General features: G+C 40.4%; 1 protein-coding gene across 2 annotated transcripts in view; it reads left to right on the plus strand.

Annotated features, from left to right (window-relative positions):
• HABP4 (hyaluronan binding protein 4) overlaps nucleotides 1-15,816 on the plus strand; it is a 42,877-nt gene that overhangs the window by 9,671 nt on the left and 17,390 nt on the right. For both annotated transcript variants that reach the window (XM_004777406.3, XM_004777407.3), the window contains exons 3-5: nucleotides 3,296-3,436; nucleotides 3,659-3,727; nucleotides 11,982-12,065. In XM_004777406.3, the coding sequence (XP_004777463.2) occupies nucleotides 3,296-3,436; nucleotides 3,659-3,727; nucleotides 11,982-12,065 (294 nt within the window). The remainder of the gene's footprint in view (nucleotides 1-3,295; nucleotides 3,437-3,658; nucleotides 3,728-11,981; nucleotides 12,066-15,816) is intronic.

A 15,816-nucleotide genomic window follows, 5' to 3' on the forward strand; every position in this document is an offset into this window, starting at 1 on the left:
GTGCTGACCGTAGCTGTCCCTGTGGCTCAGGTGCAGAGATCAGCCAGGTCACTTGCATATGGTCTGGGAGGGCCACTATTGTTTTTAATGCAGTAGAAATTTTTCTTTAGGTTCCAGATAATAAACTTAAGTGAACTCCTTGAACACAGGCTATTAAGAAATTAGTCCACCTCTGTCTGGATACATTTTGACTATTTCTTTGGCTCTTCCTGAAGTTTACTGCAGGTCATTCAAAGTCTGGGTTCTAAAAGATAGCACTTACTCAGATGTTTGTTTGTTTGTTTGTTTCTCCTCATAAAGAAGCATCTTAAAGAATTGGAGTAAAACATACATAGCATAAAATCTACCATTTTAAGCACTTATAAATGTGTGACCATGCAGTGGCATTAAGTATATTCACACTGTTGTGCAACTGTCACCACTGTCCTTCTCCAGAACAATTTTATCTTCCCAGAATGACTCTCTGTTCCCAGTAAACACTAACTGCCCCCACTTTCTCCTCCATGAACTTCATTCCCTTTACCTAAAACAGGTACTCATGTCTTATAAAGACTGTTGTCGAGAGTGGATGTCAGGGATATAAGGCAGGGTACTCGGCTGAAATATTATTTTCCTTACTTTGGCTTGTGAGTACATCACAAGTAAGGCTTCCTAACTAATGTACAGGATTTCTCAATGCTCACTAGCCTGTTTAAAAAAAAAAGGATATGTTTTATTGTTCCAACTTTTAGTATATGTGCTGCCAACACGAGCACAAAGAGGATATATTTTATAATCAAGGGATCATAAAGAAGCAATTGAGAATATATTTAATTGGGGGTGGAGGTGTGGGTAATCTGTGGAGTAAGAAAAAAATGGTTCAAGGGATTAAAATAAACCAGAACTCACAATGCTATTTTAGGATCTGTTTCAATCACTATTATATTTTAAATGGCTTGGTATTTTGTTGGTTTCTGATCTAGATTTCATGTAAATTTAGACCTGATTTTGACTCTTGGCATTATTTTCCATGTATGTTTTGGTGTTTCATTTCTTCTCAGTATTTAAGTAGAATTTTTTTTCTTTTATGGCCCTGTCCAACTCCATTATTATTATTATTATTGGTACTTTGGTTTTGTCATTGTCTTAGAACTCTGCTCCACATATTTATCATAACATGCTATTGATTTTATGATAGTCTCTATTTCAAAATTTTGTTTTGGGGCGCCTGGGTGGTTCAGTCAGTTAAGCAGCTGACTCTTGATTTCGGCTCAGGGTGGTGGGATCAAGCTCTGCATGGGTTCCACATTCAGTGAGGAGTCTGCATGAGAGTCTCTCCCTCTCCCCTTCCATGCTGCATGCATGTATTCTTTCTTCTTTTATCTAAAATATATAAATCTTTTTTAAAAAAATATTTATTTATTTATTTGACAGATAGAAATCACAAGGAGGCAGAGAGGCAGGCAGAGAGAGAGAGGAGGAAGCAGGCTCCCCGCTGAGCAGAGAGCCCAGTGTGGGGCTCAGTCCCAGGATCCTGGGATCATGACCTGAGCCGAAGGCAGAGGCTTTAACCCACTGAGCCACCCAGGCGCCCCTAAAATATATAAATCTTAAAAAAAAAAAAAAAAAAAAGTAATACAAAAAAAGCTATCCTGGGGAATTTATTTAGGATGCTGTGTCTCATAAGAGACTTGCATAAAGTTAATGATTAATGATTCTGCATTTTTTAATCCTTTTGTATCTTTTTGCCCACTATCAGATAGTAGCTTTTTAATGTAATATTTCAGCCACAGCAGTAGACTGGACTATACCTCTAGTTTCAGTGCTTGAGCCACTGATGCCGCTAGAGTTCAGTAAGTAATTGGTCATTTTAAATGTTTTTTAAGGCCTCTACAAATTAAAAAATATATAAGTTATCTTATTCAAGTAAGGTTGTAATGATGAAAATGATATAGTCCTTCCTGCTGTAGCTTTGGTTCTCATAAACAATGACAGTGACTAGAGAGAAGTGGCCAAGAATGGGTGTTAGGAGCAGTGGGTGGGCAGTCAGGCCTTGGCGCCAGCAGGTGTGGCAGGGGAAGAAGGGGAGAGTGTAGAAGACAGCTGGTTCTTGGCTTTGGTATTTTCGTGCTGTGAGTTAGGGACCACAGGAGGAGCAAGGGGTCAGTGTTGGTCCCATATCTGCAGGGCCCGGGCATGGACAGAGGGTATGTCCAGGAAGTAACTGGTTTTGTGGCCTGGAATCAGAGACTTCAGTGAGAGACTCAGGGTCACATGTGTGAATATCACATAGCAATAGCATGAAGATGAGGACAATGTGTGCCAGAAATAGGAAGTCAGGAATACAGGTACATGTAAGGACAATCAGTTATCCAGAAGAACGAGGCAGGCAGCTGCGTGTGGAGCACCAAGCCTAGTGAAATGAAAGGGGTGAGGTAATAGAACTGGTCCCTTTATGTGACTCTGGATGCACCTGCCTGTAAGAAGTGGGATTGGGTAGCTGAGGAGCAAGGGGAATAGCTTGTGAATTTTGTACCCTCTTTCAGTATGACCTATTACAAAAATAATTTTTTAAGGACAAGCAGGGAAAGAGAAGCCAGCGAGGTCAGAGGAAAATTAACAGTCAGCGGTGTCAAATGATGAATAGGGGTCAGATGACATAAAGCCAAAAGTTGCTGTTCACTTTAACAACAAAGAACTTCAGCTGTCCTTGGAAGTTTGTGTAGGGTGGTGGGGGTGAACCGAGGTTGTTGCAGGTTAATGTTTTTAGCCCCAAGGGTCATTTACTCACTGGTTTTGTTTGGGAGATGGAGATTTGGGAGGGGGGCATAATTTGAAGTTAAATTATTTCTGTTACACAGAACATTCCAAATTTAACACAAGTATTGATTATTAGAGCTAGAATGAATCTTAGAGTTTATCCTCATTTTATAAATGAGGAAACCAGATCCAGAGAAAGGGATGGCCTTCCACAATGAGACCTGCTCAGGACCTGCTTCTCTCTTCTGGCTCCCTCACCTAGCTGCTATATGGGGCAGGTTACCTACCTCCTTTATGCCTCTTGTTTCCTTATCTGTGGACAATAGTTGTCTGCTGTAGTTCTGTTTTAGAGAATTAATGACTGTACATGAAGGGCTCAGAACAGTGCTTCAGGTAGTAGTGTTCAGTAAAAGTTAACTATTGCTTTATTATTCAAGCCACCATTCTTTCCAGTACATTACAGCCATTATGTCCTTCTAGAATTATTTTTCTGAAAAGAGTCTTCTTAGCCCTTTCATCCAATTCACCACTTTTGATTCTACCTTTCTCTTTCTAGACCCCTTGACAGATTTGATCGAGACAGACCACCGAGAGGCCGGGGAGGCCCAAGAGGGGCCATGCGAAGCCGAGGCAGAGGTGGCCCTGGGAACAGAGCTTTCGACGGTTTTGACCAGAGAGGGAAACGAGATTTTGAGAGGTATGCGGGGAATGAGAAAACTCCAGTTCTCTGTAACTGCTGTTTTCGCTTCATGTTCTTGATAATACATGACATGAATCTGTTTGTTTTGTGTTAATATTTAGTTGATTTTATATAGTGTGCTCTTATTCCTGAGGGAGCTGATCCTGGGACAGCTTTTCTGATTTGGAGATTGACTGGAGACCACCTTCTAGTTTAAAGGAATATTCTTTCTTTCTCTAGAACAATCAGAACTGAAGACAGCATGGGTGGATGTGGAGTTCGAACCTGGGGATCAGGTAAAGATACCAGGTATGGTGCAAATGTGTACCTTCTGTGAACCTACAATTAGGTGGAAATCTCTGGATCTTTACTTTCCTCAGGAAAAATAATCTCTGTTGTGCTTTCAGTGTCTTTATACTTGTGTGCCATTAGGTAAGCATTTTAGGCTTTTATTTAGTGAGATGACTTTTTAAATCATGATACCCCAAGACATGGCACTACATTTGCATAGACCTAGGAACGCTTTTGAATTCCTGGATATTCTATACTTTGTGACCTCTCCAAGTTCTCGTATGCACTGCATCTTGATTTCATGAAATCATTTGCAGTTTGAAACTCAGTAACAAGTTTCACCAAAGGTTCAAATCTTACATTTTTCTGAGGCTTCATAGTGTCTCAGATATGTGCTAGTTTTGCTATTTAGAAGAGATTCTTGGTTCTGCTGTTCCTGTCATTTCTGTGTCTGCAGAGCCTAGGCAGCAAGAACTGCCGGGCAGTGCAAGATAAGGAATGGGTCCCCCAGCACATGTTGTGGGGCAGGCTTTCCACATGTTTGAAGGCTTGAGAGAATCCAGACTTCCACTTTTCTTCTTCTGAAGAATATAAGCTTTTTTCATAGACAGATTTTTCTGAAACGGTTGTCCTTAAAGACAAATGTACAAAACTATACTAAATGTAATATTACATGTGTTGCTGTTGCATATCTATGTTGTCCTTGAGAGGAAAAAGATACTTGTTGAATGTTTCTCTCGGTATAGGGTTTCATAGGATCTTGATTATGAATCTTTTAATTTTGTTTATTTTACTTTGATAATATCTATTTTAAAAAGTAATACCTCTGAAGGGTGCTTACATGGATAAGTTGGTTAAGCGGCTGCCTTTGGCTCAGGTCATGATCCCAGGGTCGTGGGATTGAGTCCTGCATTGGGCTCCCTGCTCAGCAGAGAGCCTGCTTCTCCCTCTCCCTCTGCTTGCTGCTCTGCCTACTTGTGCTCTCTCTCAGTCTCTCTAACATAAATAAATAAAAAAAAAAGTAATACCCCTGAGTCATCTGCTTTACCACCTTAGTTAATAACCATCACTCCAGGGGCACCTGGGTGGCTCAGTTGGTTAAGCATCTGGCTCTTGGTTTCAGCTCAGGTCACGATCTTAGAGTCCTGGGATCAAGTCCTGTGTCGGGCTCCCCCTCAGCAGAGGGTCTGCTTGTGGCTTCTATCCTCCGTCGGTCATACTCCCCCGCTCGTACTCTCAGTCAGTCAGATTATCTTCCTCCCCCGCTCATACTCTCAGTCAGTCAGATTATCTTCCTCCCCCGCTCATACACTCAGTCAGTCAGATTATCTTCCTCCCCCGCTCATACTCTCAGTCAGTCAGATTATCTTCCCTTCTCTTCAATAAATAAATCAATACTACCATTCTGTTTCCATGCAAACACTGAAACTTAAAATAATTTTAGCTTCAAGTGATCATGTTCCAGAGGCAGTCAGCACTGGTCTTATAACACAAGATGTAGCCAGGTGCCATGTGTGCTGCTTGTGGGCTGGCAGGTCCTGGTGCTAAAATGACCCAAATCACAGGGCATTTTGGATTGGTTTGTGAGTTATTCAGCCAAAGCTCTGAGGTGGCAATAACTTGTCATTTAAAGATTTTCAGAGAATAGACTTGAATTTCTCATTTAATAAATGGAGAGATTGATTTTGATCATGAAAACCAGTGTAGTACAGTGGAGTTATATGCTACTTGTGATTAATGAGAAAGGAGAAGAGGAGAGCCAAGCATAGTAAGGCTGTTCATGCTGGCAAAGCCGAACACTGCAGTGCATTGGAAGTTTGAGGGCACTTGGGTGTCTCGGTCGGTTGATGTCTGACTTGTAATTTTGGCTCAGGTCATGATCTCAAGGTTGAGATCGAGTCCTGAGTCAGGCCCTGTGCTCAGTGGGCAGTCTGCTTGAGGTTCTCCCCTCCGATTCTCTTCTGCCTCTCTAAAATGAGTAAATAAATCTTAAAAAAATTTAAAAAGTTGCTGTAGTTAGTATTCCTCCTTGAAGGCATTGGCAGTGCTAACTAAATTTATGGATAAAATGTTTTCAAAATGGTACAAGGAGCCATTTCCACTGTTACTGGTTTTCTTCAACAGTGTGACAGTGGGTGCCTGTGCTGAAACTAGAATTTTCTCCATTTGTGGTAATTTTAAAAATACCACATCAGATACTAGATATTTTCTTGTTACCAATTTAAACACACCCACACAAGGGGTTTTCTGTAATGGTGCCTTCCAACTTTTATTTCAAAGAGCAAGATGGTCTTATGTAATAATCAACATTCGATTAAAATCTGTTCACTGTCATAGATTTGGTAAGTGTGAAGTCTGAATTTGCACTAGATAACAAAGCCTTGAGGTGTTTAATCACTTTGTGGAATGTACTTGTGCAAACAGGCATTTTCTGCGTTCATATAACTGAAGTCAAAATATACACATGGACCCTGGAGGGCCCTATAAATCCAACACTGATTATCTACTTTCAACAAAATAACAGAATCTATCAACATAAATTGTTGCTAATTTTGAAACCCCATGGTTCTGCAGTTTTGGTCACATGGTTCTCTAAGAGGTGTAAGCACATTAGTTTTTTGTTTATTTAAATAATTTAGGTCAACACAGGAGGAAGATCTGTGATTTCTCTCCTTTTTAAAAATCAGCTGCTCAAGTTTAGGAAATGCTGGTATTTACATAGCCCTTTTATGATTTTTAATTGTTGAAAGCTATGAGTTACCAATAAACCCATGGTTTTATCCCCTTGATTTATTATGTTGTCAAGGGCATAAACAGAAAGTTGGAGTAATTTGTGCTGCTACTGCTAGATTTTGGGGCTCTGGGTGCGAGAAGCTCCTGTGACCCTGCCCAGGTCCAACTGATGTGCGGAGGCAGCCTCTGTGAAGGGGCCTCCATCAGGCAGAGCAGGAACCGGGTCCTTCCAAACTCAGAGTGCATTTGATTTATGACCTTTTTTAAAAGTAAAAGTTAATTATTTGGAGTGCCTGCCTGGCTTAGTCAGAAGAACATGCAACTCCTGATCCCAGGGTCGTGAGTTTGAGCCCCATGCTGCATGTGGAGATTACAAAAAAATAAAAATGAAGAAACTTCAAAAAAATTAAGTATTCAAATTCAGTATCTAAAAATTCATTTTTTAAGTTTAGTACAATAGCTTTGGATGATGAATAAGAAAAAGTTAAATGTAGGGGCACCTGGGTGGCTCAGTGGGTTAAAGCCTCTGCCTTCAGCCCCACATCAGGCTCTCTGCTTGGCAGAGAGCCTGCTCTCCTTTCTCTACCTGCCTCTCTGCCTACTTGTGGTCTCTATCAAATAAATAAATAAAATCTTAAAAAAAAAAAGTTAAATGTAAAAAGTCAGTTCTGTTATTACAGTTCAATTTGTCTTTGCTTTTTTTTTAAATTTTTTTTTTTAAGACATTTTATTTGACAGAGATCACAAGTAGGCAGAGAATGAGGCAGAGAGAGAGGGAGGAGGAAGCAGGCTCCCCGCTGAGCAGAGAGCCTAATGAGTGCTTTGATCCCAGGACCCTGAGATCATGACCTGAGCTGAAGGCAGAGGCTTTAACCCACTGAGCCACCCAGGCGCCCCATTTTTGCTTTTTTAAAAATAGCTTATGTTGTGTTACTTTTTCCTTAATGGGAGATGAAAAAGTACTGGCATCTGTAGAGTATGAAATATTTCTTTCTTTCTTTTTTTTAGTATGAAATATTTCTAATGGATATACTTATATTGACTATTTTTAGCATTTCCCTGAACATGAAATTTCTTTTGCTGGGGGTGTTTTGTTTTGTTTTTTTAAGTAATAATCATATAGAATTAATGTTAACATAAAAAGGAAAAATTAAGATCATGTGTATTAGAATTCAAGTTGTGTCTCATTGTGCTATACTTTCTAATCTGTAGATTGTATTTTGATGTGATGATATATAAATTGATGTTTCAGAGCCTTATTTTTTTTGGCACAGTTACTACCAGTGTGTTTGTATTCTGCACACTCATTATTGTGGAATGTTTCCATCATTTTCTAAGTTTGGTATAGTATATTCTTGTGTATTGTGAGTCATTTGACACTTGTAGGTTGAGAATTTTTTAAAAATTTTTTATTGAATTAGAGTTGACATACAGTATTCTATTAGTTTGAGGTGCATGACATAGGGATTATGTTATGATGAAGACATTATGATAAAATGCTTACCATATTAAGTGTAGTTACCATCTGTCACCACCATAAAAAGTATTACAATATTATTGTCTATATGCCATACTTTTCTTAATAAATTAAACCAAATTAATGACTTAATTTATTATAGCTGGAGTTTATGTCTCTTAATCCCCTTCACCTATTTCACCCATCCTTCACCACCCCATACCCCTACTGCAACAGCCCATTTGTTCTCTGTATTTATGAGTCTCTTTTTCTTCATTTGTTTTGTTTTTTTAGATTACACATGAGTGAAATCATATGGAATTTGTCTTTCTCTGTCTCACTTACTTCACTTAGCATAATACCTTCAGGTCCATCCATCTTGTCACAAATGGCAAGATTTTATTCTTTTTTATGGCTAAGTAATATCCCACTGTACTTATATAGGACATCTTCTTTATCCATTCATCTATCAGTGGGCACTTAGATTTCTTCCATGTCTTGACTATTGTAAATAATGTGGCAGTAAACATAAGGGTGTGTGTATCTTTTAAAATTTATCTTTTGGGGCACCTGGGTGGCTCATCCGGTTAAGCGTCTGCCTTTGATTGAGGTCATGATCCCAGAGTCCCAGATCAAACTCTGTTTGGTAGGCAGTCTGCTTCTCCCTTTGCCCCTCACCCTGCTGTGATCTTGTTCTCTCTCTCAAATAAATAAATAAAATTAAGAAAAAAAATTAAAAATAAAAAAATTCATCTTTTGGGTCACCTGAGTGGCTCAGTTGGTTAAGCGTCCGACTCGTGATTTTGACTCAGGTTGTGGGATTGAGCCCTGCGTCATGCTGTACACTTGGTGGGGAGTCTGCTTGGGATTCTTTCTCTCCCTCTGCCCCTCTCCCTGCTTGCGCACATGCTCACTCTCTCAAATAAATGATCTTAATAAATAAATAAATAAAATTGATCTTTTCTTTGTGGAGTGGTAAATACCCAAAGTGGCATTGCTGGATCATATGGTAACTCTATTTTAATTGTTTGAATAACCTCCACACTCCATACACTATGTGTTTGCCGTAGTGGCTACACCAATTCACATTCCCGCCAGCAATGCACAAGGATTCCCTTTTCTCCACACCCTCAGCAACACTTGTCATTTCTTGTCTGTTTAAAACTAGCTGTTCTCATTGGTGTGAGATAATAGCTCATTGTGGCTTTGACTTTTGCATTTCCCTGATGATGAGTGATGTTGAGCATCTTTTCATGTGTCTGTGGCTGTCTGTATGTCTTTGGAGAAATGTCCTGTCAACTCCTCTGCCTGTTTTTAAATTGTACTGTTAGGTTTTTTTGGTGTTGAGTTGTGTGAGTTCTTTATATATTTTGGATATTGACCCCTTTTCAAAGATCTCCCATTTAGTAGGTTGCCTTTTTATTTTCTTGATGGTTTCTTTCATTGTGCAAAGATTTTTATTAAGTTTTATGTAGTCCCAATAGTCTATTTTTGCTTTTGTTTCCCTTGGCTGAGGAGACAGATACAGAAAAATATTGCTGAACAGATGTCCAGGAGTGTACTGCCTATGGTTGGTTTCTTTCTTTCTTTCTTTCAGAATTTTATGGTTTCAGTTTCTACATTTAGGTCTTTAATCCATTTTGATTTTATTTTTGTGTATGATGTAAGGAAGTGGTCCAATCTCAGCCTTCTGCATGTAGCTGTCCAGTTTCCCAACACCACTTGTAGAAGAGGCTGTCTTTTCCCCATTTATGTTCTTGCCTCCTTTGTAAGCATAGGTTTAGTTCTGGGCTCCTTCTGTTGCATTGATCTATATCTTTATTATTGTGTCAGTACTGTACTGTTTTGTTATTACAGCTTTGTAGCATAGTTTGGAATCTGGGATTGTGGTATCTTCAGATTTGTTCTTCTCTCAAGAGTGCTTTGGCTACCTGGGGTCTTTTGTGGTTCTATACACGTTTAGGATTGTTTGTTTTAGTTCTGTGAAAAATACCATTGGCATTTTGATAGGGATTGCATTGAATCTGTAGATTGCTTTGAGTAGTGTGGACATTTTATTTTTTTATTTTTTTTAAAGATTTTATTTATTTATTTGACAGAGATCACAAATAGGCAGAGAGGCAGGCAGAGAGAGAGGAGGAAGCAGGCTCCCCGCCGAGCAGAGAGCCCGATGTGGGGCTCGATCCCAGGACCCCAAGATCATGACCCGAGCTAAAGGCAGAGGCTTTAACCCACTGAGCCACCCCGGTGCCCCAGTGTGGACATTTTAACAATTTTAATTCTTTCAATCCATGAACAAGGTATCTTTTCATTTATTTGTATTGTCTTCAGTTACTTTTATCAGTGTCTTATAGTTTTCACAGTACAGGTCTTTCATCTCCTTGGTTCAGTTTATTCATAAGCATTTTATTCCTTTTAATGCCATTGTAAATGGGATTATTTTTGTTATGTTTGTGCTGATTCATTATTACTATATAGGAATGCAACAGATTCCTGTAACTTTACTGAAATCATTTATTAGTTCTAATGGTTTTTGGTGAGTAAATTAGGGTTTTCTATATATAATATCATGTCGCCTACAAATAGTGTCAGTTTTATGTCTTACGTATCTCTATGCCTTTTATTTTTTTCTTGTCTGATTGTTGTGGCTAGGACTTTAAGAACTATGTTGAATAGAAGGGGTAGGAGTGGACATCCTTGTTTTGTTCCTGATCTTAGAGGAAATATTTCCAGTTTTTCACCATTGAGTAGGATATTAGATGTGAGTTTTTCATATATGGCCTTTATTATGTTGAGGTATTTCTGGTTTTATATTGTTGTGACCAGAAAAAGATGCTTGATATGATTTCAGTCTTTTAAGTTCATTGAGACCTATTTTGTGGTCTAACGTGTGATTTATCCTGGAGAATGTTTCATATGCACTTGAAAAGAAGGTATATTCTGTTACTTGGAGATGGTTTGTTCTGTATCTGTTAAGTCCATCTGACCTAATGTGTCTTTCAAAGCCACTGATTAATTTTCTGTCTGGATGATCTATCCATCAATGTAAGTGGGGTGTTAAAGTCTTGTACTATTACTCTATCACTGTCAGTTTCTCCCTTTATGTCTGTTAACATTTACTTTATATGTTTAGGTGCTCCTGTGTTCGGCGCATAGATATTCATAGTAGTTACACTGTCTTCTTGGATTGATCTCTTTATCATTATGTAATACTCTTTTGTCTCTTGTTAGAGTTTTGTTTTAAAGTCAATTTTGTCTGATATAAATATTGATAGCCCAGCTTTTTTTTTCTTCTTCTTCTTCTTCTATTTGCATGGTAAATGTTTTTTCCATCTCTTCATTTTCAGCCTACATTTGTCTTTAGGTCTGAGTGAGTCTCTTATAGGCAGAATATAGATGGGTCTTGCTTTTTCATCCATTTAGTCACCACCTTATATCTTTCACTAGAGCATTTAGTCCATTTACATTTAAAGTAATTATTGATAGATATGCATTACTGCCACTTTGTTAATCATTTCCTGCTTGTTTTTTAAATTTCTTCTCTTTCCCTTTCTTTCTTACTTTCTTCCCTTGTGATCTAATGACTTTCTTAATATTATGTTTGGATTCTTTTCTCTTTATTTTTTGTGTATCTATTACAGGTTTTTGGTTTGTGATTACCATGAGGTTCATATATAACATCCTATGTATTTGGCAGACTGTATTGTGGATGGTCGCTTAAATTTGAACACATTCTGGAAGCACAGGTTGAGAAATTTTATGACCTCTGCTAATACTTGGAATTTCCTAGGACGTTAGGGGTTTTTAAATAATTGTTGTGGTCACTTATAATCTGTATTTAATTTTAGGCCATTCATAGAAACTTTTATTTCTAAAAGTACTTTCCACACTTTTCAAGTAATTTCAGTGGATTAGCAATTTTCTCTTGATTTTGATGTGGATTACCTATGTGTGTGTATAATTCTTTGAATGGTATTTACTTAAGAAAAAGGGATATTGAAATGTATTTTTTCTGTCTTGAATATGTAAGAGCAGTGATGTAAACATATTTGTGTGACCAGAACGATTCTCACTGCTTTTCAGTGAGGTGGAGCAGACTGCACCGATGGAAGAGACCACAGCAGCGGAAGAGTCCCCGGGCCCCCTGGAGGAGGAATCTCCAGCCAAGTGGGTATTTTGTTTATTTTCCCCATGGGTTGTTGTTGGTCTTTTTCTTAATGATTTCGATTTCTAGGAGTCCTTCACAGAGCAGGAAGCTCACCTTTTATTATATCACAGAAAGTTGACCTTGATGTATTAATGAATAATGGAACTCATTAATAATTCAAATAATCTAATGGCTGATTATTAATGATAACTAATGAGTTAAATTTAGGTATTCCAGTCAGTGCCCACAAACACTTATTCATCAGCAGCTTGTACTGTAATTAGTCTTCCTCTTATCAGGACCCTCATCTTTTGTCCCTTTATTCTCTGAGTCCATCCTCCCTCTTGTCTTCATGGAGCTTAGGTCCCTGAACCACCTCTAGCATCCTTGCCTAGTCCTTAAACCCTCTTGGCCTTGGATCTTTTGTTATGCCTTGCTAGCAAAACCTGCCTCCGGGGTGACCACTAGCTGTTTGCCTTCTCTCTCCCTGAACACTCAGGCTGAGCACTGCAGCTTACAGAGCAGAGCCAGCAGGAACCCCTAAAAATTCTCAATCCCTTGCATTCTGAAACGAGCCCTCAACACTGCCCAGCAGTCCTCTCTTCTCGGGCTCACTCTTTCTCCCACCATCTACAATGATCAGTTCCATTCTTTGTGTCTCCTCGAAACCTTGACATCGCCCCTATTTCCCCCTCCCCCTCTCCTTTCCATACCCACACCTTCTCTTTCGTTTTCTGGATACAACTTTGCCTGCTGTGTCACACAGAAATTGGGAGCCATCAGATGGGAACTTCATCATCCTTCCACTCTGAAAGGTACAAACTGGCCTGCCTCGGCATGCCTCCGAGCCTCCTTCCCTCACGGTAAGATAAAGGCACCATTTCTCCTGCCACTTGGTCAGGCTCAGAATCCTGTTCCTGTGGAGAAACCTCACCCTATCAGCTCCCTCCTCCCACTTTGGTCTTCACCAACAGTTTAAACGTGCTCAGCATCTCCTATTTTATATCTCTACTCTTGCCCCACATTCTCATTCAGCTACCTTTCTCAGGATTGTATGTACTCTTTCTTCATTTCCTCTCTTCTCACTTCACTCCAGGTCTGGCTCTGTCCCCATGGCCCTTTGGAAACTGTCACCACATGTCTCCTCACCTAACAGATATTTCCATCGGTGTCTTTCTTGACCTGTCAGAGCATTTGGCTTCATTGATTTCTTCTTAAGCTTGCGTTCCCTGGTTTCTGTGATCGCTGTACTCTTCTGGTTTTCCTTCTGCCTCTTAGCTCCTCCTTTACAGACTCATCCTTGTCTTTCTGTCTTTTAAAATGCCGAGTTCTGGGACGCGTGGGTGGCTCAGTTGGTTAAGCAGCTGCCTTCGGCTCAGGTCATGATCCCAGCGTCCTGGGATCGAGTCCCACATCGGGCTCCTTGCTCAGCAGGAAGCCTGCTTCTCCCTCTGCCTCTGCCTGCTGCTCTGTCTGCCTGTGCTCGCTCTCTCCCTCTCTCTCTGATAAATAAATAAAATCTTTAAAAAAATAAAATAAAATGCCGAGTTCTTCAGGGCTCTGCCACAGGGCCTCTCTTTAGTGTCCTTTATAGGATCCCCCACATCCCTGCAGCTTCAGTCATCATTTACGTGCGACTCCAGACTCTGTCTCTGGCTCCCACCTTCGGCATGGGCTTCTGGTGCGTGTGTCTAGCTGCCTACTCTGGACACCTTACCTCCCCGTGACTATTGCAGATGCTCCTCATGTTCCACGTGTCCAAGAGAATTCCAGAAACCTCTGTTCTCATTAGGTGTTTCCATCTTGGGGAACAGCCTGTCGCCATCCATCCAGTTGCACAAATCAGAAACCTGGGAGTCATCCCTGAGACTTTTTTTCTTGACCCCCTTCCTTCCCCTGAATGCAGTCTGTCACCCTGCCTGGTGATAGATACCTTCTCATCTCCTCTCATCTCCACTCCTCACCGTCCTGTCATCCAACCTGTCACCACAGCTTTTGATGGGGTTTCCTTCTTTCTCACCTTCGACCAGCCATTTCACACTAGCATTCTGGTTGTCATGTCCTCACCCCTGGAGCAAGACCCCATTGGCTTACTGTTCCTTTCCTGCCCCTTGATCTGACCTTTACAGTCCTCCTTGGCCTGTCCCCCTCAGAACCCTCAAGTGCAGCTGCTCATGCGCCTTCTGTGGGTTCAGCACATGGCCCCATGTGGTGTCCTCAAGCACCTTTCTTCTGCAGCTGCCCCTGCCCCACACAACCCAGAGTGCTTTTGCAAGTCCTGTGGTTTTTTTTCCCTGTCTCACCTCCAGAACCCCTTCACCCTTCACTGATTTAACTCTTTCTTGTTATTCAGCTGCCTAGAGGCAAGGTGTCCAGTGGTTAAGAGCACAGACCCCCGGCCACTGTGTGGGTTCACATCCCAGCTCTGCCACTTACTAGTTTGGGCAAGTTACATACTCTCTCTGTGCCAGTCATCTTCATGTGTAAAATGGGAGTAGTAACACTACCTACATCTTAGCTTTGTTACAAGGACTTGTTGGGTGTGTGTTTGTGTCACAGGGGGCCTTGACATGTAGTTAATGCTGTACAGATACCTGCTGTTATTATTCTGCTTATTGCAAGAGAAAAGTGCCACAATGAATAATGATCATGAAAGCTGTTAACTTACTATTTGGAACAATTAAGAAGTGTATTGAATTAAAGAAATAAATTAGCAATACAAATATTTAGACAGCTAACTAAGGAAGTAGATTAACAGTTAATCTACTGTTAACTGGGGAGCAAGTGAGCTGACTAGACACCTTCAGGAAAAATATATCTTTTTTTGAGCCAAAAAACCACTTATACAAATTCGGGCTATGTAAGGCAGAATGATAGTCAATGATAGAATAACTCTAATCTGTGGAATTGGTTGAGGTACTATAGCTTTCATATTAGACAAAATAACTCAGTCAGTTACTCTGAAAGACAAAATACCACTTAGTGATCTGGGGGCAGTCTCACTGTCTGCAGGATCCTAGCAGAGCTAGCTGGCAGACCCCCCTCTCACTCTCTCCTCTGCTGACTGCAGTGGACAGGCAGTATCTAGATCGAACTGCTGGGGCTGGGCTGTGGCTAAGCCACATGGCCGTCTGCTGGCCTACTGTGCTGTCAAGTTCTTGTTTCTGCACTGCCCAGTCAAACTTTAAAATTATCACTAAGATTCCTAATAATAACAGTTTTTTGATAACTTTCAAAATCAGGTTTGTATTTGAGAAGTACATCCGATGGCATTGATGCTGTCTGATCACCGCTGTATCTGAAAGCTGAGCTCACACTTGGGCTGTCAGCACTCAGCCAAAACGAATATTCAGCACACGTGTCAGTTTAGCATTTCCTGATAGATTAAAGTACCCTCTACTTATGCTCAAACATACACCCCAAAGAACATGTATTTTCCTCAGATTGGACACATTTTGTTGATAGATGTGCTGGGCCCTTCCTTTTTCTTCCTTCCCTCCTTCCTCCTTTCGTTACGGAAGTATTACGTGTCCGTTATCACATGGTGTTCTGTCTGAGCATGTTTGTGACGACGTCTTGGGAGTATTTTGCCTCAAGACTATAAGAATAAACCTAACATTTATAGCGCATTTGCTGTGTGCCAGGAGCTGCTCTGAATGCCTCCATGTCTGAACTCCTTAACCCTTTGCTGCCCCCTCAGTGAAGGAGAAGACACTGTTGCCGATGTCATGGAGAGACATAGAGGTGAAAGGAGCTGCTAAGCATCATAGA

Source organism: Mustela putorius, unplaced genomic scaffold (assembly GCF_011764305.1).
Source record: "Mustela putorius furo isolate JIRA1106 unplaced genomic scaffold, ASM1176430v1.1 tig00000876_pilon_pilon_pilon, whole genome shotgun sequence".
Classification (NCBI taxonomy): domain Eukaryota; kingdom Metazoa; phylum Chordata; class Mammalia; order Carnivora; family Mustelidae; genus Mustela; species Mustela putorius.